The 24,780-nt window shown below is 37.2% G+C and overlaps 1 protein-coding gene across 1 annotated transcript in view; it reads right to left on the reverse strand.

The window, feature by feature from the left end:
• CPED1 (cadherin like and PC-esterase domain containing 1) overlaps positions 1 to 24,780 on the reverse strand; it is a 338,587-nt gene that overhangs the window by 6,661 nt on the left and 307,146 nt on the right. Inside the window, exons 18-21 of the mRNA XM_056118573.1 lie at positions 21,472 to 21,692; positions 21,113 to 21,214; positions 20,736 to 20,823; positions 15,500 to 15,646 (exon numbers count right to left, since the gene is read on the reverse strand). Coding sequence (XP_055974548.1) covers positions 15,500 to 15,646; positions 20,736 to 20,823; positions 21,113 to 21,214; positions 21,472 to 21,692 — 558 coding nt within the window. The remainder of the gene's footprint in view (positions 1 to 15,499; positions 15,647 to 20,735; positions 20,824 to 21,112; positions 21,215 to 21,471; positions 21,693 to 24,780) is intronic.

Genomic DNA, 24,780 nt, shown 5'->3' on the forward strand with positions numbered 1-24,780 from the left:
ATGCCAGTGATTTGGCTCAACAACACAATTCAGTTGGTTCTTGTTAAAGAAATTTAGGCTGCAATAATAAAAGATGATAAATTTTAATTCCTTTGTCAAGCCGGTACCCTTCATATTAAACCCTGAAAACTAACAATCCTATACAGGCAGACCTATTCCAATTTTGATGTGTCAAAAGAGGAAGGTAAAAGGTTCTCCCCAAATACTATTTTAAATTGAAACCAGGAGCATGAAAAAATTATAAAAACATGCACTATACCACTAGCACATGAAATTTATTTCAGGATCAAAAGTTTTAATATGAAATATTTTGTGACAGGATATTGCCAAAAAATTGTCTGGAGGTATAATGATTGTTTTCCTTTAAATTATCTTACAATTGTTTATCTTTGTACTGTTTACCTTAAAATCATAACGAAATTTATCAAAACCATAATAAAATATCAACATGTTAGTATCTTAAAGCTATGTAGCTTTTTAATATTTTATCAATATTTATTGAGAAGCATACCAAAGAAAATTTCCCATTAAAATATGAGAAGCTTCCCTCCACCCAATGTTCTCATATTCCCTAACACCCTCAGTCCCCACCTCATTCCCGCCTGTCAACTATAGGAACATTACAAAGTTTCAGTGGTTGTATCTTAGATCTCATGTAAAACCTAGCAAGTTTTTTTTTTTTTTTTTTTTTTTTTTTTTATTTATTGAATCACTGTGGGAAAGGTTACAAAGCTTTCAGGTTTATGTCTCAGTCATGCAAATATCAAACACATTTCCCTTTACCAATACTTATTTTTTCCCATGAAGAACCCCAATAAAACCCCACCCCCCACCCCTCCCCGTCCCTGTGAGGCAGATGAATTCTAGTTAACACTCTATCCGCTTTGATTAGATTGTTTCAATAAAAGATTCACCACTATTATTTAGAGTCCCCCCCCCCCCCCCAAATCAGACATGCTGAAAAAGCATTGTGAAGTGATTTGCTTTCTACAGCTGGGTTCAAGAATTAAATGTTGGTTTTGGATTTCTGCTATTTTACCTATTGACCCTGGAAGTATTTCTACTGAAAGTCAGATAGTTAAGAAATTGGTTTCTGTGTTCTGGAGTCGTGGCCGTGCTGGAGAGCCGCTCGCGAGGGGCAACCGGTGGCCTCGGTAGGGCATGAAGGGCGGAGCGAAACGCCCCCCTTCCCATGAGGTTTTAGTCGCCCCCACACTCCCGGCTCATACCTACTGTCCACAAGGCTCCCATGTGGCTGCCATCTTTCTTTCCAGAGAGGAGAGGGCGAATGGGGCAACACCCTTTCCCCTCCGGCAGACTTGATGGGCTGGATCAACGCATAGTCCGTTCACTTTTCTGCTCCAAGCTGCTGAACGGGTGCAGGTTGTACAGGTGCACCATGCCGGCTGCCGGCCCGGCCCAAGCCGCGGCGGCCGCCCCGCCCCGCCCTGCCCGCCCCGCCGGGCGCCGGCCCGAGACCACTTCCGCGAGCGGCCGGGCCGCGTCACGTGAGGCCCCCTAGCAAGTTTTAATACTATGATTTCCACATTTCAATTTTAAGATTTCTCTATATTAGAAAACACATGGCGTAATCCAGATATGCTCCTTACCCCCAGGGGGGCTAGATAAAGACTGATATATAAGATACTTGAAGAACAAGATTGAAATGACTTCAAGGACGTTGTCTGAGACTAGCTCCCCAAGGTCAGGCTCCATGTTGTTTCAATGGAATGGATAGCTTCTTAGTACTTTAAGCAGACTTAGCGCTAATTTAGGTGGATAGAATAATCTGTTCACAGGGCGACTACTTTTCGAATGTATTTGTATGATTCTGTACTTGGCAGAGCTCTCAAACATCTATCACTGAATTTCAAAATTTTACCTGATTTTACCCATCTTACTGGGTTCCAAAGTGGAAGGAAAAGAATGAGCTTCATTTTTAAGGTTTTGAAATGTTATAGAAGTGGAAAATGTTTGATACCTTTATGGTGAGGAGCCAATTGCTTATTCCCTTTGATCTTATGTGTGGAAATGTTCCCATTTGCGTCTTTCTCAAAAATCAGAGGAATATTTAGCGTTATTAAAATCCTATAAAAGTGTCAACTGGAATGTGGTTTTGGAAGAGAATAGTTAGCAATGCAAATTTAGCTCCAGAGCAATATAATAGCAGTAAATCCAGCGAAATATCCTATCAAAAACCTGATAAAAGATTTAGGCCTTGAAAGGGCTTATTTTTGATGCAATAGTCACTTCAACCAAGGTCAAATTCTCTAAATTTGGGAGCATATCCCTAGGCCATTGGAAAAGTAATGCTAGTCGTGTGTGTGTGTGTGTGTGTGTGTGTGTGTGTGTGTGTGTGTGGCAGATGCTATTTTAAAGAGGGGTGTCAAATAATAATTTCTTTTTCTTTTTTTTTTTTTTTTGCAGCTCCACCTGGGATTACTACTCCTGGCTCTGAACTCAGAAAATACTCCAGGCGGTGCTCAGGGGACCACATGAGATGCTGTGAAAAGAATCCGTGTCACCATGTGTAAGATGAGCACTGTACCTGCTGTACTATCTCTCTGGTCCTCAAATAATTATTTCAGCATTTTATTCCAAAGTAATTTCCTTCTATTCAGTATACTTGCTTATCTTTTTTTTGTAAGTCTGTTATACAAAATTATATTTAAAATTAGAAGAATAGTGAAGTAACAATGTCTTTATAATGTATGACAGCTGGTTAAATCAGTATTATTTTGTAATCAAAGTATAAATAAAATAGTAAAATAATTTTTCCTCACAGTAGTGTTCAAATTTAGGTTGTCACATGAATGAAGGATATAGAATTTTAAATAATTGTTACAATGTTATAAAACAATGATGTCCTTTTGATATAGTAATCAAATAACACCAAAAAGTAATTTGGGAGCTGGAATCAAGTTCTTTAATGATGGGCCAGAGAGCTAGTATAGCAGGCAGGGGACCTGCTTTCCAGTCTGCTGAAGGGGTTTGATTCCCAGCACCACACATGGTCTCCCATACACCACCAGGGAGTGATCCCTGAGCTCGAGATCAGGAGAAGTCCTGCATGCAGTTAAGTGTGACACAAAAGCAAAATAAAAAATAAATAAAACCCAAGTTCTATAATGATAGGTATATTTTGATATGCAGACTGTCACATTTTTAAGCGACTATAATTTTAAATTCTGTGCTTCAGCACAGATAAGCAACTGTTACTTCTCATAGATTCTTATATGCTAAGAGATTCCTCAGTTTATTGTAAATATTTCTGTATCTCTATATACTTAAGAATTTGGATTTCCTACACCTCTACTAATTAAGGACTTTAGAAGGTATACAAATAGTCACAGTTCTACTTGACTGGATTTGGCCAATGGCTATTATAACACTTGCCAGACAAATATATACATTTCGCAACAAAACTAATACTGCAACTTTTTATTACTTTTAGAAGTGTAACTTCAGCAATCCAAAATGATTTCATGAAAATATTCATCAGAACGTGAGTATTACTGCTTAATTTAATTGATACTACTGAAATGATTTTGAATTTTCAAAAAGCCAGTACAAAGGGGAAAGCTCAGTGAGTTGGAAAAGTGTCAGGCAGATTACAAGCAAATACCTTTCCTAAAAATGATCTTGACCTGAATAATACCAAAGGACTTCTGATGTAGTTCCAGATCAACAGAACAAAATAGGAAACAATTTTTAGTGGTGCATGTGTTCCAAAATCTCTCTAGACTGGATTAGGGGAGAATGTTATGATTATAAATGTGTTTCATGTTTATTAGTGGGGTCTGAAGAAGTCCGAAGTGTTATGGCTTTGTATGATTGGAAATACAAGATTGAGTAGACAAAATATGCTAATATAGTCTTTTTAAGGCACATATATTGGTAAAAATATTTCTTTTGGCTGAGTCAATCAACATACAAGATATCTAATCCAAGAACCAGTCAAAAACTTTACAGTGAGCTGAAAATTAATTCACAAAAATGAAATAAAAATCAAGACAAACAATAGCTAGAAGTCACTTCTTATTATTCATAATTCCATTTTGGAAAATCTTGCAATTGATCAGATAATAATAATTTCATCATCTACCCCCCCTATATTTAATTATGTTAACAAAACAACAAACACTGTCCTCCCGTTGTTCATCGATTTGCTCGAGCGGGCCCAGTAACGTCTTCATTGTGAGACTTCTTGTTACTGTGTTTGGCATATTGAATACTCTCAGTAGCTTGCCAGGCTCTCTGAGAGGGGCGGAGGAATCGAACCCAGCTCAGCTGGGCTGGCTGCTCGCAAGGCAAACGCCCTACCGCTGTGCTATCACTCCAGAGGCCACATGAAATAAGCTATGATTTGATTTAAGGGTGTCCAACTTCTGAATGGTCAAAGATGCTGGGGATTAGAGGGCCAGACTGACATTTTCTTTAGGAATGAGGAATACTTTTCTTTTTTTGTTTTTGATATTTTCAGATTTGCAATGCCTCAGTCTCTTATTCTATCTCCGAGTCTCTAACCCTTCTTGTTAGTAGAGCTGAGCCTTTAAATTCCTACCACTAAAGGGTTCAGTCCTGGAGTCGGGGTAAAACTTCTCCTCTGAGGTAAGGAGATCGATTATGAGATTCAGATCAGTAGTTTGCCATTTTGAAATGAGTCTTAACCTCAGTTTTCTAAGTAGCTGAATATGCACATCTCTGAAAATTTCACTTTTGTTTTTCTTTTTTGGTGCATGTGGCAGGTGTCACACCTGGCAATGCACAGGGAGTTCTCGTGGCTCTGCAATCAGGAATTACTCATGGCAGTGCTCAGGAGACCATATGGGATGCTGGGAATCAAACCCAGGTCAGCCACGTGCAAGGCAAAAACCCTAACCTCTGTGCTATCACTCTAGCCCCAAATTTCACCTTTGTTAACGTAGCTGAATATCCTAAATTTCTCCTCTGCTCTAGTTAGTTATACATTTTAAGCGTTGGAAACTTTTGATCTTAACTCAAGATTTACTTCTCTGTTGAGCAGACATTGTTAAGAAAAAGACACCAAAATGTTGGAAACAATTTGTGTGGACCATTGTTTCAACCACCTGCATCTGTTAAATTTGTTCAGCTCAACTCTTTACAAAGGCAATCTTATATTGGGGCATCTTTTATTTGATGAGAAGAGTTCTTCAATTTCTGACTGGATGGTAGATGACTGATCACTGGCAGGATGGCAGGTGTAGGGAGATTCAGGTACTCTAACTTCCAACTGACAACATTTACTTTTCTTTTTTTTATCTGATCTTGATTATAGATTTATCTTATTTATGTTCTATATGTGTTTATTGGAGATGGCAAGCAGGTATGTGGTTTCAGTGAAAGAGCTCAGGCAAAAGGAAAGTTTATTAAGAAAACAGAACATTTGCTAAGAATGGACAAGAGGGCCTTTACTCCAGAGTGAAATAACTTGTCTTGTGCTTTGTCTGGGTTTATAGCCCTTTGGCTTATTGTGGGCTCTCCCCATACGAGCCTGACCACATGCCTTAGTCCTGTGAATCAGCTTGGAATAATGTTTTGTGATGCTCAGATAATTCCTTCATCCTACGGATAAGTACTTTTCCTCAGAGAGCTGTTACAGGTTAGCCTGCGGGTCTTGTCTCACGGAAACAAAAGTAAATTGAGATGTGCTGAAGGGGCAGGCACAGGGGCTTATCTCCGCACTGTGGGTGATAGGAGAGATCTGTGGCGTATCTTCTAGTAGGTCCTTGATGACTTCAAATATCCTAGCATGTGCCTGGAAGTGAGAAATTTGCTGAACAGTCAGTCTGTCATATAACTCACCCCTTTGTTTCAGTGTGGGGCTTTGTGTTAGTTAATACTCATATTTTCTGTATCTAGTTGAATTTTAAAAAGAAATTCTAATGTGTGGATATAAATGTATGAGGTAGGGTGAGGATCCCCAGTTTTGTATAGTACTAACTTTTAATTATTTTCTGAACAATATCTCATCTCTGCCATTTCCAGAACCTGAACCCCCTGATGAACCCCCTTAGAGCACGTACTGGGAAGGGCTGTCTTTCCTCTCTCCCTCTCTCTTTCTCTCTCTCCATTTTCTATTTCTCTCTTCTTTTCTCTCTCTCTTACTTATTTATTTGTAGAACACAAATGAAACTTCACTCAATTTCTTGCCAGTGTGAGTCATTCCTTATTCTGACCTTGGAGAAGGAAAGTAGCCTTAGTGTTTACATTCTTAGATTTTCAAGTGGAAGAGAAGATAAATGCATATGATAATCCTGCCAGAGGATTCCAGCCATAAATGTATTTTATTTTATTTTTATTTTTATTTGCTTTTTGGTCACACCCAAAGATACTCAGCGGTTCCTCCTGGCTCTGCACTCAGGAATTACTCCTGGAGGTGCTCGAGGGACCATATGGGATGCTGGGAATCGAACCCGGGTTGTCCTTGTGCATGGCAATCGCCCTACCCGCTGTGCTATCACTATAGCCCCATCTAACCACAATTTAAAAATCATTATTGTTGTTGTTGTTATTTATTTCTGAGTCACATCAGCATTATTCAGGGGCTGTTCTTGCTCGGTACTCAGAAATCACTCCTGGCAGTGCAAAGGGGATGGCATAAGATATTGGAGATCCAAGCAGGGTTGTCACATGTAAGGCAAGTAAACCTTAATCCCTTTACTATCTCTCTGAGCCCTATCCATTTTAGACCTTAACTTTATGCTAGTTTTACCATGCTATAGTGCAGTGCTTATAATTGCAATTAAAAAAGAAAACTTGGGGCCAGAGAGCTATTACAGTAGATAGGGCATTGCCTGATATGCAGCCACCTGGGTTCCCTTCTCTGGAATCTCATATGGTCCCCTGAGCCCCAACAGGAGTCAGCCCTGAGTGCAGAGCAATGAGGAAGCCCTGAGCACCACCGGGTGTTGCCCAAAAAACAAAACAAACAAAGGTAAAAGGTAAGGTAAAGGCCCTCCCGTTGATCGTCGATTTGCTCGAGCGGGCCCAGTAACGTCTCCATTGAAGACTTTGTTGTTACTGTGTCTGGCATATCGAATATTCTCGGTAGCTTGCCGGGCTCTCCGAGAGGGGCGGAGGAATCGAACTCGGGTTGGCCATGTTGGCCGCTTGTAAGGCGAACGCCATACCTCTGTGCTATCGCTCCAGCTCTGCCACCCACTTTCTTTCCCAGCACATTTCTTTCCCAGCACCCACTTTCTTTCCCAGCACATTTTAAAACAAAATTTTAAAAAGAAAACTGCTGAAAATTTTGTCTATAGAACTGAGCTTACATGGGGGGGGGGGGGTGTGGTTTGAAGGGGTCCTTGGGATAATAGTGAAGCGAAACAGGCTACTTGGTGATGGGTGTGGCATTAGAATGATGTACCCACAAAAAGCATGATTCATGGTACTGTAAATCCTTAATAAAAATGGTTTTAATAAAATATGTTCTTTCAAAACTGGCTATGTTGTCAAAAATTTGGGGCAAACTGGTTCAAATCAAACATAATAGTTTCCTTGTTATAAGGGAGTTTGGGAATTATTTCATACACTCATATTTTTGAGAATCTTTAAAGTGAAGATGTATTCAGAAATCAAAGCGAGAGTACAGCAGGTGAGGAGCTCGCCTTGCATGCAACCCAGAAGTGTCGAATCCCTGGCACCGTTTATGGTTCCCCGGGCACCACCAAGAATGATCCCTGAGTGCAGGAATAGAAGTAAACTCTGAGAACCTCTGGGCATGGCTCCCCAAAACAAAACAAAAACAAACAAGAAGAAGACAAACAGAAAACCCATTTTTATCAGGTTAGAACATGAGAACATAAAGTAGGAAATCAAGACAGTTCAACATTCACATAAGCACGGCTTTGAAAGATTAGGGGTAAATTCTTGTAAATGAGAGTTTATTTCAAAGAATAGTGATAGATTCCCATATCTTAGCTTTATTGGCATTTTAGGTCCTGGTACTGCAGAGAGTGGGAAGGTAGCTAACTGTTTTGTAACATCAAAATACCAGTTCAACAGTGACACTGTCATTCTCTTTGTTCATTTTTAAATATAATTTTCATTCATGAGACTGAGACCCTGTTTTAAATGGCCTGACTACCATTTGATACTGTGTTATACCAAGCCACCTTTGAAAAGATGGGTTCTTTGACAGCTAATGAATTCATTTTCCCTAAACATTATCTCTAATTTAATCAGCCTATAGCATAGGTTAGGGTTCACTTGACTAGAATTTATTCATAAACTGTGGAATGAACACTATATTTTTTCCAGGAACGATCTTCTATCAAAACAGCCCATTGAACTGGACTAGACAGTTCAATGTACGGGATGAGGTGCACATGGACCCCACAGTACCAGAGATCATCAGGTACCTACGATGCTTTGGGGCTAGCAAGACTATATGTAGTGCTACTTGGCATAACATATGGTGTTTGGAATCAAATTGGATCCTGTTACTACAAAGCATGCACTTCTAATCTCTGTGCCATATCCCTAGCCATGCACCAATTATTATTCTAGAGAAAAAGACTAGAGTCACTTTCCTTGAAAAAGGATGTAGGAAAAAATAGACAGTAAAAGATTCTGTGACTGCTCTTCATCAGAGAGCCATTGGAAGATTTTAAGTAATCACATCATTTATGAAGTATATAAATGTTATGTAAAGGACAGTATGTGAGGGATGGAACTGAGTGGCTGAAAGCAATGACACTGAGATGACTATGGCAATAGTCTATAACAGTGATGAGGAAAAACCTACCTTGTTCATTTACCAGTATCTCACTAACCTCTTTACCAATGATGCATTTGGTAATCCTCTCCCACATCATCAGAGGCTTCATTACAATAATCTTACTTGTTTTAGTTTTCTTAATGCAATGTTTACCATTCATTGACTATTTCCTCTCTGTCTTCAAGTATACCAAAGATGTACCTCTTATAAGTTGCCATTGAACCACTTCTATTGAAGTCTCTTTTTTATTGTTTCTGTTGTAAAGTTTTACTAGTTCTCTTTTTCTCATTTCTTTTACTTCTTTTATTTTATTATTTACTCAAATTTTGGGCTGAAGTAATAGCACAGTGTTTGTCCTGCACGCGGCCAACCCGGGTTCGATTCCTTTACCCCTCTCGGAGAGCCCAGCAAGCTACCTAGAGTATTGTACAGCAGAGCCTGGCAAGCTCCCATTAGTGTATTTGATATGCCAAACACTTTAGCAAGTCTCACAATTGAGACATTACTGGTGTTGCTCGAGCAAATCGATGAACAACAGGAGGACAGTGCTACAGTGCTACTAAAAATTTTATTATTTTAAAAATGAGTTTCTTGCTCTAACATTTTAATGCAAATATTTATAATATGGGCAGAGAGGACCTCATTTTTTCCTCATTATTTTTCTATTACTTTGAACAATCTGAATATTAAAAATTCTATTAGAGTGAACAGTTTAATCCTTTTATGATTTATCCTTATGTATTTTTGCTCTTTGGTTTTCTCTGATACTGATATCTACTCGAATCTATTTGAAGTTTTCCCTCACAATTTATTTTCAAAGTCAGTTATTTATTTAATTTATTCAAATTTTGTTTCAATGTTGGTGTTTCAAAAAACCTTTAATTAGTTTTTTTTCTTAGTCTACTCACTTTTTCTTTTTAAAAAAATTTAATTTAATTTTTTTATTGAATCAGCATGACATGGAACATTATAAAGTTTGTCATGACGTAGTTTCAATCATACAATATTACAAAACCCATCCTTCCACCAGTGTACATTTCCTAGTACCAATTTTCCCTCTACTCTATGTATTTTCCAGGTCTAAACTTTGATATATTTTTTGATGACTTATAACTCTTTAACTCAAGCCCTAATATGTACCTCAAGCCTCAGACTTGTGTACCCAACTGCCTGGTAGATCTTTCAGTTGGATGTCCCACAGGCAAACTAAACTCATCATCTTTTCGCAAACTTGTAACCTTTTCATGTACTCTCTATCTCAGTTGTTGGTTAAGCTCCTTAATCTGTCACCAGAGTTAGGGGTCATCTTTTATTATTCTTATTAGTTCATGCCACAAATAAGATCTACACACACACACACACACACACACACATACACACGCACACACGCAAGCATGCATGCAGGCACATACACACACATTTGTAATTAGAGCTCGTTTTTCCCTTTTTACACTTGTATTCTTATTGTCTTTGTCATAATTTGAGTGACCCATTATCATACCTGCCGAACTTCTAAAAAAGTATTCTAACTCCTCACCCTGCCTTCGGGGCTGGAGCGATAGCACAGCAGTAAGGCATTCACCTTACAAGCGGCCAACATGGCCGACCCGAGTTCGATTCCTCCGCCCCTCTCGGAGAGCCCGGCAAGCTACCAAGAGTATTCGATATGCCAAACACAGTGACAACAAAGTCTCCAATGGAGACGTTACTGGGCCTGCTCGAGCAAATTGACAATCAACGGGAGGGCCTTTACCTTTTACCTTTACCACCCTGCCTTATACCTCTTCACATGATTTTCCCTTATTAGTATCAATTCTTCTCTAGAAGCAAAAATTTCAAGATATAATCTCTCTCTTTATAAACTTTCATTTGTTCTCCATTACCTAAGGACCTTAGTTTACCATGATTTGGCTCTAACCACATTACTCATTTTCCTTTCATACCTGATATTCTATAACACACAGAATTTCTTTTGATTCCCTGTGAATATCAGTTTTTTTCAAAACTTCTTTGATTCTTATTGTACTATGGGATCTAAATGACCATTCTACCATAATTCTCAGCTTGGTCAGTATATTCTTATCCTTCAATGATCAGCTTGAAGAGTTTTCAAGGAGAAGTTACCATTTAACATATTATCTCATAATTGTTTTTTCTATATCTATCTTTCCAACTATAATAATTTGGGAACAGAGAGGATACCTTTCTTACTTCTTGCAATGCCACATAGATTAAGACTCCCAGCTTGGGTTGTTAGCTCATAGGACTGGAGCACATGCTTTGCCCACTGGAGGTCCATATTTGAGTTCCAAGCATCCGCAGAAGTGCCCCAGGATCATGACACCAAGAGGAGCCTGCCCATGGACATCACCAGTTTTGACCCCCCCCCCCCCGAAACAAACAACCGCTGCAACATAAAGAATGTATCCCATAAAATAATGCTGTCTGATTAAGTAAAAAAATAAATAAATAAATAAACAAGGTCAAGATTATTAGAGCAGAGTAAGAGGGGACTTAGGAAGATATTTAGGAGGTAAAGCGATATTGGTTTGTCAATGGCTGGGGTTGTTACAAGGCTGTAGAGTAATAAAGAGAAATTAAGAATAACCCTTGCATATATTTTACAGTGTACTAGAAAAATTCATAACTGCTAGAGAAGAAAATTTAAAGGGTATATTAATTTCCCCTTAGGTATATTATAGGTTTTAGATTATTATAGAAGTCCTACAGAATGTTCTTCCATTTATGATGGTTAGTACAATGCTTACATATATACTACAGTTTAGTTGAATTAAATTTTCATTATAATGTTGATAGTCAATTCTGAGACTTTCTCTACAAGTGAACTATTGGGGTGTGTCAGTCATTTATTCTTTATCCCTTAAAAGTCCTTTAGACTTTCGAGCTACATGAATTTAAAGGCCCTCCCTTTGATCGTCGATTTGCTCGAGCGGGCCCAGTAACGTCTCCATTGGAGACTTTGTTGTTACTGTGTCTGACATATCGAATACGTCACGGGGAGCTTGCCAGGCTCTGCCATGCGGGCGAGATACTCTCGGTAGCTTGCCGGGCTCTCCAAGAGGGGCGGAGGAATCGAACTCGGGTTGGCCATGTTGGCCGCGTGTAAGGCGAACGCCCTACCCGCTGTGCTATCGAATTTAAGGGATTTTAACTTTCTTTCTTGATCCAAAATAACTTTAAAGTTTGAAGGGAAAAGAGAAAAACTTTAGGCTTCTAGCATAGAACTCCAAGAAAATATAGGTTTTTAAAAGTTAAGATGAAATAATTAAGAGTATAAGATGAAGATTAGAACATTATCTCTGAAAAAAATATCCTCAAAATCTTATTCTTCCCTGGTACCAGAATTAAAAGATTACAGTTGGTATTACTCTTGGAAAGCATTGCCAAAAACTTTGTTTTTGTTGTTTATTTATTATTAGATTGAATGAAAAGCTGAGTTACTTCTGCCACTCTGCCAGATAAGCGAGATCATAAAAGGTATGTACAATTGATTAGAATAATGAATAATTACATAACAATTGGCTGTGCATTTGTTCTTCTGCAGCCAGGTTCAAACTGATAATATTGTTGCATCATTTCCAGGTTTTAGCTTGTTCACAGGAAAATGTTTGACACATAACTAAAGCTTCCATCCAAAAACCACTTTTGTGTACTAGCTACCTGGATCCTGTTTGTTGCCCTGCATAAACATGGGAAAACAAAATTCCACTTCTACTCATAAAGAGAAACACCTGCCTTTCTAATCAGCAGGAGTATTTTAGTCAAAATTGATGTTCACCAGTTGGGAAATTGTTTATAGATCTGTGGTGGCAACATAGTGTCAGTAGCTTCATAGATGAAAGTGTTGCCCCAGAGACCTTTGATCTCACCTTCTGCAACAAGACCCCACTGACGGTTTGTTATGTCTGCACTTGAATTCTTACCGTAAACTGAAGAACACACATTAAGATCTTCAGTAGCTAGTATACCATTTCCTCTCAGTTATCTGTGAATTGACTGTGAGAATGGCTTAATTCAACACTAAGAAGATACAAGACTCTCAAACTCAACTTCTTATGTTTTAATACAGATGACTGCATTTCTTTTTCATTGAATAACAAACTTCATTGTCTGCTCATCAGATGAGCACAATGGGAGGAATGTTATCGATGAATTTATATGTTTTCATGAGATCAATAATCGATGTTGTCCTGACTGACCACATTCATTAGCAAAGTATCTTTTGTGGGCAGCATGAAGGAATACTTAATTGGTTTAGATAAATCAACAGTGATTCAGGATGTTGGGTTATGATATAGGAAGTTTATAAAATATGAATATCAGCACTAAAAACTTCTTTAGGTACAAGTGATACAAATTGTTCAAGAGTTAAACAACAACAATTCCTAAGTGATGCATAGGTTTAGAGATTTTGTGGTGAAGGAAGTAAGTTGAAAAGATGATATTATCAGATCTATGTAACTGAAAAGACAAAGGCCCCAGAAATGTATTTAATCTCAACATGAAAACTTAAAAGTGAATAACACTGCTCCAGAATCAATCAACTTAGATTATCTGGGGGATGCCTTTGTAGCTTACCAATAGAATCCATTATAAACAGAAATTTTAAAAAACACTATTAAATGTGATATGTGCACAGAAAATACAGAATCAAGTAAGTGAAATAATTTTACCTGACATGGTTATGTCATTATTATGAAAATTACATATGTTTTCTATTAGTTATAATCATAATCCAATATTTTAGCTCTGATGGTTCAAAATGTCTTTTTGTAGTGCCCAGTTCCATAACTCTTAATAATCACTGGCTGTTGCTATGGCAAAAACAATCATGTGGGCAGGGAAGCTTCTGTTTTTAATTGGAATCATGCTAAAAATCTTGGGAAGACTCTTCCCTTTTTAGACTTCTAAAGCACTGGAGTGTTATAATATGCCAACATGATTATATTGACCGGTGTAATGTTAATAATTTGGGGATATCCACAAAATTATGGGACCAAGATTGAATCTGATAATCAGGTGAGGGTTGAAAAACAGAGTAAGAAAACAATCTTAAGTTGCTTTCTCACCAATTAATCAACTAATGACTACATCCTGTCTTACTAAAAGGAATTTTGAGTTTGAGGGTTTACCCCCGCCATAGAGCTAGGGTTTAACCTCCAAGGTCCTCCATATGGAAGACAAGAACTTTACTACTGAACCACCTCCCCAGCCCAAAGTGAGTGGTAGTGGGAGGCTGTTCAAGAAAGAACAAATGAATCAATATCTGGCACATGATCAAACAAGATTCTTAATCAGAGTTTCAAAAGAAATTTCTGATATCCACAGCAAACAATAATACCTAAATAACCTTGCATTCCAATATGTAGCAGTATCTGGACAAATGTAAACTTTTCAAAGCATGAACAAAATTCAGGTTTGCAAACCGTTGTCTAATAAAATTAATAAGGAAATGAAGAAAGAGAATTTCTACAGAAGAATTTTCTAAATGTTTTTCTCTTCCTTCCTCTTGGTGCATTATTTTACCACATTAATTACCAATGTGAGATCAACATTAAGAACAATAAAGGAAAAGAGAGTTACAGTGGGAACTTTCTAGCAACATCAGAGCAAGGTACTTGAATATTTCTGTGGACCAAATGTGAGTAACTAAGGACTTAGTACTATTTTAAATATTTTTGAAGATGCCTGGAAGGATAACATGACTCCCAACAGAACAATGGACAATTAGAAGCCAGGGCACAGGAAAGGAATGATACTACAAAAATTACATTACATCAAAGGAAACTACTATCCAGGATTCTGTGGGGTGAGTCATCAAGGAAGTTTACAAAACACTCTAAGAAGAATTAGTATTCTAGACACAGAGAGAACCTCATGAATTTTACCTATGTCAATCAACTAGGACTTATTGCCTTCTGCATCTGTTCTCTAACCTGATCCATAGAAGAAAAAGAAGAGTTGAAGAAAAAGATGGGGCTATAGAATAAAATGTGAAACAGTATTATTCCATCCTTTTACCACCTTGGGATTTTTGAGTTTGAGGCAGATCTGAATTGGAAAAGGAAATAATTGTATGTAACTATAACACAGGACTGGGAAACTTTAGTACTGGCGTGATAGTCCTCTGTTTCAAACTGTTGGGCTTCTTCAACTATCTGAAATTGGTTTTAAAATTATGAGATTAGAAGCAGATAAAATTCCTTTCCACTATCATCTTATCATCTAAGTCTATTTTATTAATGTCTATATAAAATATATAGATATATAACAAATAAAATATTTTCACCATGGGAGCAGAAATAATTCAAAATTCAAAATACAGATTATCTTATAATGTATTTGATAAGACAATGATGGGATGTTTTAAAATCAATTGGCACATTAAATACTTGATTTGCAATTTGATTCCACTAAAGATGCTTATCAATTTATTTGTACACAATTTCTGATGGAATGGTTAAGTCTATTAAATAAGGCTTGTCTCACAAATGTGGTGACTAGTGAATCTAGTTTACAATTGTTGACAAGAGTGCACTTTTTAACACCTTATATTGTAGAATATAGATTTGAGATTGCTACCTACTTTGACTGAGTGATGGTGAATATGTCATTTAATTTCTTTCTGACATAGCTTCTTAATTGCAAAAGTAAGGCTGAAAATTTAAAGATGCAATAAGAAAAATTAAAACATAAAAAGATACAAAAAAAACCAGAAAACAGCATAAATACCTCATGAAAGTGACAACCACACTTCCCCTGCAAAAACTCTTTGTATCGTCCCATTGTTATAGTGAATGTGTCAACCACTTCATAGCCAAATTTTTTTGCAGCATCCAGAATAATGACATTTTCCTTCCATAAGTTCCGTACTTCATCCTGTATTCCAAAGTATAAGAATACTAAATTTATTAATAGAGAATGCTTTATGATACATGCCAGGTGGAAATCATGTAAACAATACTGGTTCTGTTGTGAGATAATTTATTATACAGTCCTCAAATACAAATAAGTTTAAATTTTTAAAATTTTTCTAGTGCATTCTTTTTTATTTTTTTACTAAGTCACCATAAATTACAATGTTATAAGGTTATTCATGACTAGGTTTCTTGTGCATAATGTTCCAAGACCAATCTCTTCACCACAGTCCACTTTCTGTCACCATTGTTCTCAGTTTCCCTCCCACCCTCCCACCTTGCCACTATGGCAGGCATGGTTTTCTTTCTTTTTTTCCTTTTAGGCTCTGTATTTTTACAACACTATTACAGTTAGGGTTTCATGCATATCACTTTACCTCCTTTCAGAACCCAGGCTTCCTCAAGAGTGACTATTTCCTTGTGGTCATTGTCATAGTGCCCTCTTCTAAGAACTATCCCCCTCCCACACAGAGGTAAGTTTCCCACTAAGGATCAGGTTTCAAGGTTTTCATTCCATCTAGAATGAAATTCCATCCCTAGGGTCACCCACATCCCAACTTTAAGAGCATATGAACTTGACAGCATTTCCCATGGAAGTTGCCTGTAACTTCTTCAGGGCATGAATTTCCTTTACTTTTTGATCTTTCATCTCTCTTTCTCTCTAGAGAATTTGAAACTCTCAGAATTAGTAGCCTCCCTCAAGAAACTACTTTATTTCTCTAAAAACAACAACAAAAAGAAACAAACTTAAATATAAATGTAAACAACATTATGTATCTATAAAACAGTAACTATATATATATATATATATATAAAACAATGCACAACTTGGATTTTTTATAAGAAGTAGGTTTCTTGACCACTGCAAACCCTTAAAACATGAAAAATTACTGATTTAAAAGCATAAATATCTCTATCTTGTTGAATTTCTATAATTTGACCCTTTGAATATTAACTAGCATCCGAGGTATTCTTAGTTCCATGCTGAGGGTCAGAGTATAAAGATAAAGAAATTATGGTCCCCACTCATAAGATACTGCATCAGAACAGGAGAAACAAGTAGGGAAAATTTAAGGTGATAAGTCCTTTGTTGGAGATAAATATGCTGAGTTCTGGGTTAATAGAAAGAAGAGGAGCACTCTCCAGGGCCAGAGGGGCAGAGAAGTTTTCCAAAGGCATTCCTATGAGAGTGAGGTTTGCCAGCTGGATGGGAAAAGGGATAAACTGAAGTGGAACAGGCTTCAGGAAGCTGTTGAACTGAGATAAAGCTTAGCTGCTGCATCTCGAGATCAAATTCCCCCTCCCTTTCTAAGTCTGTGGCACTGATAACTTTAAATGGTGTGTTCTAGTGGAGGTTGAAAAGAGGAACTCTCTGACTCCAGGATGCCTCATACACATGACCAAGACTTTTTCTAACTAACTACAGTTTGAGATTCTTCCTACCTCTTCCATTCTTCCTCAGTTCCCTTCATATCAAACACATTATAGTCAGATACACTTTGCTGTACATAGAAGACACAAAATATTGAATGGAAGATTGGGTGATAGGGTTTGGAGCTGTGTTTTATTGCTCTTTCTGTCTGCCCCTATATCTTTCCTTCTATTCTTCCCAGGATTTCACTTTAATAAAACCCCTTACTTGGATAACCCTGTTATGATATCTGTTTCCACAGGTGCGGAAACTGTACTTCCTTTTTTTCCTACAGAGCAAAAACAATCAATGTTATTCACCAGGTTAAAAAAATTACTTGCATTAATTAATTCAACTGTATGATCACTGTATCAGTATATCACTGTCATCCCGCTGTTCATCGATTTAATTGAGCTTGCACCAGTAATGTCTCCATTCGTCCCAGCCCCCTAAGATTTTAGCAGCCTCTCCTTACTTGTCTTTCCCAATGCTGACATATTGGAGGCTCTTTCAAGGTCAGGGGAATGAGACCCGTTATTGTTACTGTTTTTGGCATATCGGATATGCCACAGGTAGCTTGCCATATACAACTGTAAGATACAATTGTAAGATAAAGATGTAAAAATAATATGTCCAGTTTTCTGTCTTCTCCATCATGATTACTTATCTACTTTTATGCGATATTCAAAGATGATAGTAAGTAGAAAAGCTCATAGATAAAATATCTGGAAGGAAATGGACAGATGCAAGTTTTGTTCTTGGAATTGTATGAAAAATGATGCTCAACATGTGTCTCAAATTGTCTATTAATGAAAAATAAATGAAAACTTTATAGTAAGCAGCTTCTAAAGAACATTTTCTCGAGAAAAACTGGCTCTCTGGGAATTCAACTCTGAGAACTCTTCAGGCAGGACAGTAGTAGTAGATACTTCTTGCGATCAACATAAAGTGAAGGAGGAAGACTCAGGTACAGGGATAAATAGAATTCCTATGTAGTTGCAATAGAAGATTTCACTGATCCTACTAGGATTTCTACTGATGGGAGCGTCCTTCTGAGTTAGTACATATTGATGAAACGGGATTGAGTCTTATTACTCTGCATTATGAGTCTTTGCAGTGAAAAGCAACTCCTACTTGGGTTCAGATGTGATTCATCATTAGACCACTTTGCTTCCAGCAGCCTGGTAGAATGAATGTCTCAGTTCTTAAGGGTTGATCTGGGAGCAGCCAAATTAAACAAAGCATCATTCACCTATTCTTGCATAAGATTTTTTGGAGACTCTCCTGCATGCTGACTATTACATTTTACATTTGGGGCATAAGAGAGAGAAATTCAGACTTCCCCTCTCATACTTTTAGAAGACATTAGTTCAGCAATAAAAAGACATCAACAAAATAACGTTTTTGTTGAGTGACAAGATTGGGGACATGAGACACTACTTCAAGTGCTCCTGGCAGGAGAAGCCAATTAAATCTAGCATAACAATTAAGTCTTCTTAGAGGAAATAGCATTTACACTAACAATTGGGAGTTCATAGGTGAGAAGGTGGTAAAATAGTGGGTTCCAAGAAAAGGAACAGTGATTTCAAGGACCTCGAGGAAACTGAGAGCATGGAAAGCTTGAGAAGCTCAAACATACTCAAGATGATGATTGAGCTCAGTGGTCATGTGGGTTTGTGTATGTCAGTACCCAAACATGTGTGCATAAACATTGGTGGTATGGGCTAAGACTGCTTAATAAGGGATAAAAAGAGTGATCATCCAAATGGCCATCTGAGCATATGATGAGTTCAGGTTTATTTTCCACCTCACATTCTATTATTCTTTTCTCTTTATTTTTATTATTTTCCCTTTTCTTCTTCTCCGACTTTCTCTTCTCCCAATTAGAGATTTCTGAACACCCTCAAAGTCCTGGTGGCAGGAAGAATATTTTACACACCGTCAGACACCTTGTAAGTCTGGAAGAAGTTCTTACTATATGCTGAGATTAATTGATCCTGAGTTAGTAACCTAAATAGAAGTTAGGGACACAGGTATCCCAGTGTCTGTAAGGAACTCCAATGAAAAAAGCAAAATGGTGTTATCAGAGTCCTCAGAAAGGAATTGAAATCTTGCCTACAGCTTTCGGATAACATTAAAGGAGATAGAACTCATAATCGATTGCAATGATCAACTAATCCCTCTTCTAATTTCTAACACTGTCAAGTCCTTAAACTAACCCAGATACTCAATGCATCAATTTATTCTCAATCTCGTTTACTCTTCCTGATTCAAAGAGGCTGAATTTGAAGCTTTTCTGTGTGTGACTTTCTATAATTTTCCTGCTTTTATAACAGATCTTATGTCAAGATAGGGAACATTAGAGGAAGGAAAGGGAATTATGTGATCTGTGCTGTGAACAGCCAGTAAAGCACACTCAATATGGACATAAAGTAACTTTCAGTTTACATATGAAATGGACAGTTTCCTGTATTTCCAACTACCGAAACCCCAGCAATAACTTCAATTGTACAAGAACTCAGCTGCCTAAGAACTCGCCTCACTGTCACTGCTACTGTCCTCCCGTTGTTCATCGATTTGCTCGAGCGGGCCCAGTAACATTGTGAGACTTGTTACTGTGTTTGGCATATCGAATACATCACAGGGAGCTTGCCAGGCTTTGCCGTGTGGGAGAGATACTCCAGGTAACTTGCCGGGCTCTCCAAGAGGGGCAGAAGAATAGAACTTGGGTCCATATATATATTTTTTTAAATGAAATTTAAGCATATCTTTTCTTGCAATGAAAAAAATATCCCTCAGTGGAATCAAGTACATCTGCGAAAGACAGCATCATAGTAATTTGGATAACAATTTTTCTAAAGCCCATTAGCTGCAGTCAAATTCCAACACAATAAACAAAGTGTGGGCCTGGGATCTAGTGCAGCGGGCAAGGAGTGCACCTGCCTTCCACACAGCTAACCCAGGTTCATCCCATACGGTCTTCTAAGGATCACCGGAGTGATTCCTAGGGGCAGAGGAACCTGAGCATTACCAGGAACTCGCCTCACTTGAGCAAAAACAGCTGGTTCTCTCATCTATACAGTTTTCCTTTTTCTTTTTTCTTTTGTGAATTCAGTCCAGAATTCAGATTAATTACTGTTACCTTTAAGAACTTCTAGGGACTTCCAAAAATACTCTAAGTTATAAATATTAAAACAGAGAGAACACTACTTCCAAAATATTTTACAAAATCAGTCAGTCAGAACCAGGGTTGTTAAGCCTCTCTTTCCCAAAATACTAATTAATTGTTTTTGAAAATTTGATTTGTGGCTTCAGCATGGACCTTTAAATGTATATAAAACATTAGTGAGATGTCTAATACTTAAAGTATTATCTGTCACCTACAGTCTCATTTTTTAATTTTTATCATAATGTAGTGCCCCACTTCTTGGAGGAGGTCAAACCATTATTTGTAACTTATTTATAGTTCATCATTTCTTTAGCTTTAGGAATTACTAAATTTTCATTTGAAATTATGATCCTTAATATATTATGGTGTTTTTTATGAATATAACCAAATATTATGCTATGCCTTCTTCAGATGCCAGCAAAAATTTATGGGAATCATGGAGTTCTCACAGTCCAGAGGAAAAAGCCTTACCTGCGTCAAGAAATGCACTCCATCAACAGGTAAGTGGAAGCCAATTCCCAAAGTTTTGATGATAACCAGAATATTGAGCAAATTTTCCCTGTAACATAATCAGAGATTGATATTATTAGAAATTTTTGGTGTGTTTAAGGCTTTATGAGTCAATAGGTACATTTGACCTATAGTAAAAGTAAATTTGGATACTAAAGAGCTATTTGTGATTGGATATAAAATCTATTAAGAATATTTGAACTAGTAACTTAAATGCTTATTTCTAAATTGAGTTGCTTTGTTAATAAAACTTGATAAAATCTAGTGAAATTCATAGTGACTCTTCCCTTTTTTTCTTTTAAAGAAAACTAACAACTATGCCTAGTCCTGAAATTTACCTCTTCAGAACCTTGTGAATAATTTGTAGGTGATGGGAATTAAGCCACTGAACACCACCAACAACCAGTACAGTCCGGCTGGTATTCTCCAGAGGACGTGATCTGAAATTCAGAAAGAAAAATAACATATGTTACCTTAAAACAGATGGTAATCATTTTCAACAGCATTGCCTCACATTTCATTGAACCATGTCTGGTATCCTGATCACAGGACCTCCTTGTCATTACCAGGTCCTTTTTAGCCATATTGCTTGGTCTTTAAGCTTTTCAGCACATATGATACACAGGAAGCAATTATGATAGCTAGTAAAACATAAGTATATTGTGACATTGTGTCATTCCCAATCTTTTCTTAGTACCTGTGCAAGAGATATTCCAGTGCTTTTTCAAATGTTGGTCTCAAGGAAGGACTTATCCAGAACTGGGGGTAGTAGGAATAACTGACCAAAGTCTTCCCGCCATTGACATTATGATACACTTTAGTGCCGTGCACTTTCTGCCATTCCTGCAAGGTTTCATTCAGCCTTTCGATCAGATAGTACATCATTCCTCTGTTCGTTGAATCTCCGATAAAAAGGATCTATAAATTAAAGAAACATATGCCTGGTTTTAAGTTTGATGTTTTTCTACATGGTATAGAATATATTACAAAAATAGGTAACTTGTCAAACACTCATGCCATATGTATCTAATTGTTTAAAGAACAGACCTTACATTTTTTTTTTTGCTTTTTGGTTCACACCAAATGATGCTCAGGGGTTACCCCTGGCTCTGCACTCAGAATTTACTCCTGGTGGTAGTTGGGGAACCAATAGGATGTCGGAAATTGAACCCAGGTTGACTGCATGCAAGGCAAATGCCCTACCTGCTGTACTATCGCTCCAGCCCCCAGACCTTCAAATTGTTATAAAAAAAAAAATAGCCAATCCTGCTCATTCCTTTCCTAATACACCATCCTTTGGTAACTAACATGCTTCTTGTAATCTTCCATTTCTCTATCTCCCTTATGCTCTTCACTCTTTCATTTAATGAATTTAAGTTTTATTGAATTAAATAGACATGTAGTATTTTAGTGCTATTAGAGCAATACAATTTTTCAATCTTGTTGACAAATAAGAAAATTGAGAAAGTGAAGATTAGATATTGCAATAGAGGTTATGCCACCACTTGAGCAAAGAACATGGAACTAAAATCTGATGCTCTGAGAACAGACTGCTCTAGGAAGCATGTTCTATTGCCACTTTCTCTGGGAGTGTTCATATCCATCATATTTTCCCTGTTCCCACCATCTATCTGAGTCTTGCTTCAGGTACCATTGTCTCAAAACTGAGATGCTGGGGCTAAGAAAAAGTAACTTGCCTTGCATATGATCAACCTGAATTCTGTCCTTGGCACCATATAAGGATCCTGAGTGCCCGCAGGAGTGATGCTGAACACAAAGACAGAAATAAGTCTGAGCACTGCTGGGTGTGGCAAAAAAAAAAACAAAAAAACAAACAGCAAAAAATGAACCATTGCAATATTTCCCCTATGTGCTGACTTCTGATTTATTTTCAGATAATATTCTACCCTCTCACTTATTTTACACATTACACTCCTCAGGTATATTTTCAAATATCTGCTTCTGGTCATATTAATTTCATGCACAAAAACCTTACTGGTTCCTTGTGTTCTACAGAATCAAGTTTTAAATTTTCAAATGTGTATTTTATATCAGGTTTTTTTCACTGGGGATTTCACACAAATTACCCATTTTAATCTTTAAAATAGAGAGGTTTCCATAATTACTTCCTCTTCACCGATGAGCAATATAAGGCACAGAGTTTTTGAAATGAAAAATCAAATAAATGGGGAACACAGGACTCAAACCCAAGTCTTTAACTCCCAGTTCAGGATCAATGATGCCTCCCCTCAACACTTCACCTAATTTAAGCAGGTCACAGTCCCGCGTTTTTGCTGAACATGATTTGTTCTCAACATCTGTTTTACTTTGTCCTAATTCTTGTGCCTAGAAAACTCTCTCTGCACCGTCACCTGAGTAAATGCTCCACAGCTTTGAGAATGACATAAACAACCTTCCAAGCAGGTATAGTACAATGCCCTAGTCAGCCTGACCTTCTCTGTCCACTGTGATTTCATTACACTTTTTATTTCCATCGCAGATTTTATCAAACACTACACACAATTATAGCAATTTGTGTCTGTGACTTCCCTCAACCTCCACCTGCCCCGTGTCATATCAAGAAGTATTTGAGGTCAGAGTCGGGATTAATTTCTAAATTTCAATTTTTCCCAAAGTACATGCACGCACTTGAAAAATATTTATTGAATTGACAGCCAAAGGGGCTTTTATTAGAGACAATCTCTTTTACTCTCTTTGGACATGGCTTACTTTTTTCCTTAGGTAGTTTTCCTGCTCTCTGAAGTCCCACGCCCCCCCCCACCCCCACTGTTAGTCATGCATGTATTTTCTTCTTATTTTAACAGCAGTCTTTGACATCATTTCTCAGGAACTACTACTCTGGCCCACCCAGGACAAATTTAGTGAGCATCTGCAAAAGTTTACTCTTTCCATGGTAAGTATTTGAGTAGCTGTGTGAAGAAATCCAGAAAACATGTCCAGTTTGTATTCAGATCAGCCCAAGCGAATGAATGCATGTGGAGTTGGGTAATTACTAGTATCTGAAATACAAAACTTGCCCTGGTTATTTTTAAAACAACCTCTCAAAAATCAGAAATTTGGGCCAGACTAATTAGCAGAAATAATTATAGGTCAGATTCAGTGAGAAGAATTTCAAGTGATTTCATACATTATACCAAGTAGAACTCAAACGAGAATATCAATAACTGGGATTTTGACATCTTACATTACTTAATTTAGTTTGATGATGCTTGTGGTAACAATATAATTTGTCAGAATGTGACATAGTACCAGACAAAAGAAATGTTTTTCTCACAGACTGTAAGTTCATGGTCAAAGTGTTTGTAAAAGTGGATTGTTCTGAGTAGCCCTCTTCATTGACTTTTAGATGACTTTATTTTGTCTTTGCATCGCTTATCATGTGTGTGAGTGTGTGTATGTGTCTGTGTGTACACATATGCATGTATATCCTTTTCTTATAGGCATATTAGTCACCATGAATTAGGGCCACCCAGATGACTTTATTTTATCTCTATTAACTCCTTGTAGGCATTATCTCTAGGTATAATTTCATTATCTTTGGAGGTATTGGAATTAGGACATATAAGTTGATGAGATAATAATCCATTATGTTGTTAACAGCAGAACATCCATATCCACCTTATAAACAAAATCTTCAAACTAAATAGAATTTTTTTTACAGGTTTCTTTCATTTAAATATCAAGAACGTAAATATCAAGATTATTTCTAAGGCATCTCCAGGCACCAGCAAAATCAGGTATTTTCACTGAGTTACAGAGAGATAGAGAAGTTTAGATAAACTGATGTTGTTGCATACTACTGAGAGAAAAATCTTTCTAGAGTTCCAGTCATTTCTTAAGTATCTATTACTCAATAGTCCAAAGCACATCAGAGGCAAAGTTATATTTTAAAATTCCTGGGTACTGCTATTTAGTGTCAAATAATCTTAGAAAAATTCCATGAATCTTCCCAATGATTCATTTTCTTGTATAAAAAATGGAAAAA

The sequence above is a fragment of the Sorex fumeus genome, unplaced genomic scaffold, assembly GCF_029834395.1.
Source record: "Sorex fumeus unplaced genomic scaffold, SorFum_2.1 ptg000037l, whole genome shotgun sequence".
Classification (NCBI taxonomy): Eukaryota; Metazoa; Chordata; class Mammalia; order Eulipotyphla; family Soricidae; genus Sorex; species Sorex fumeus.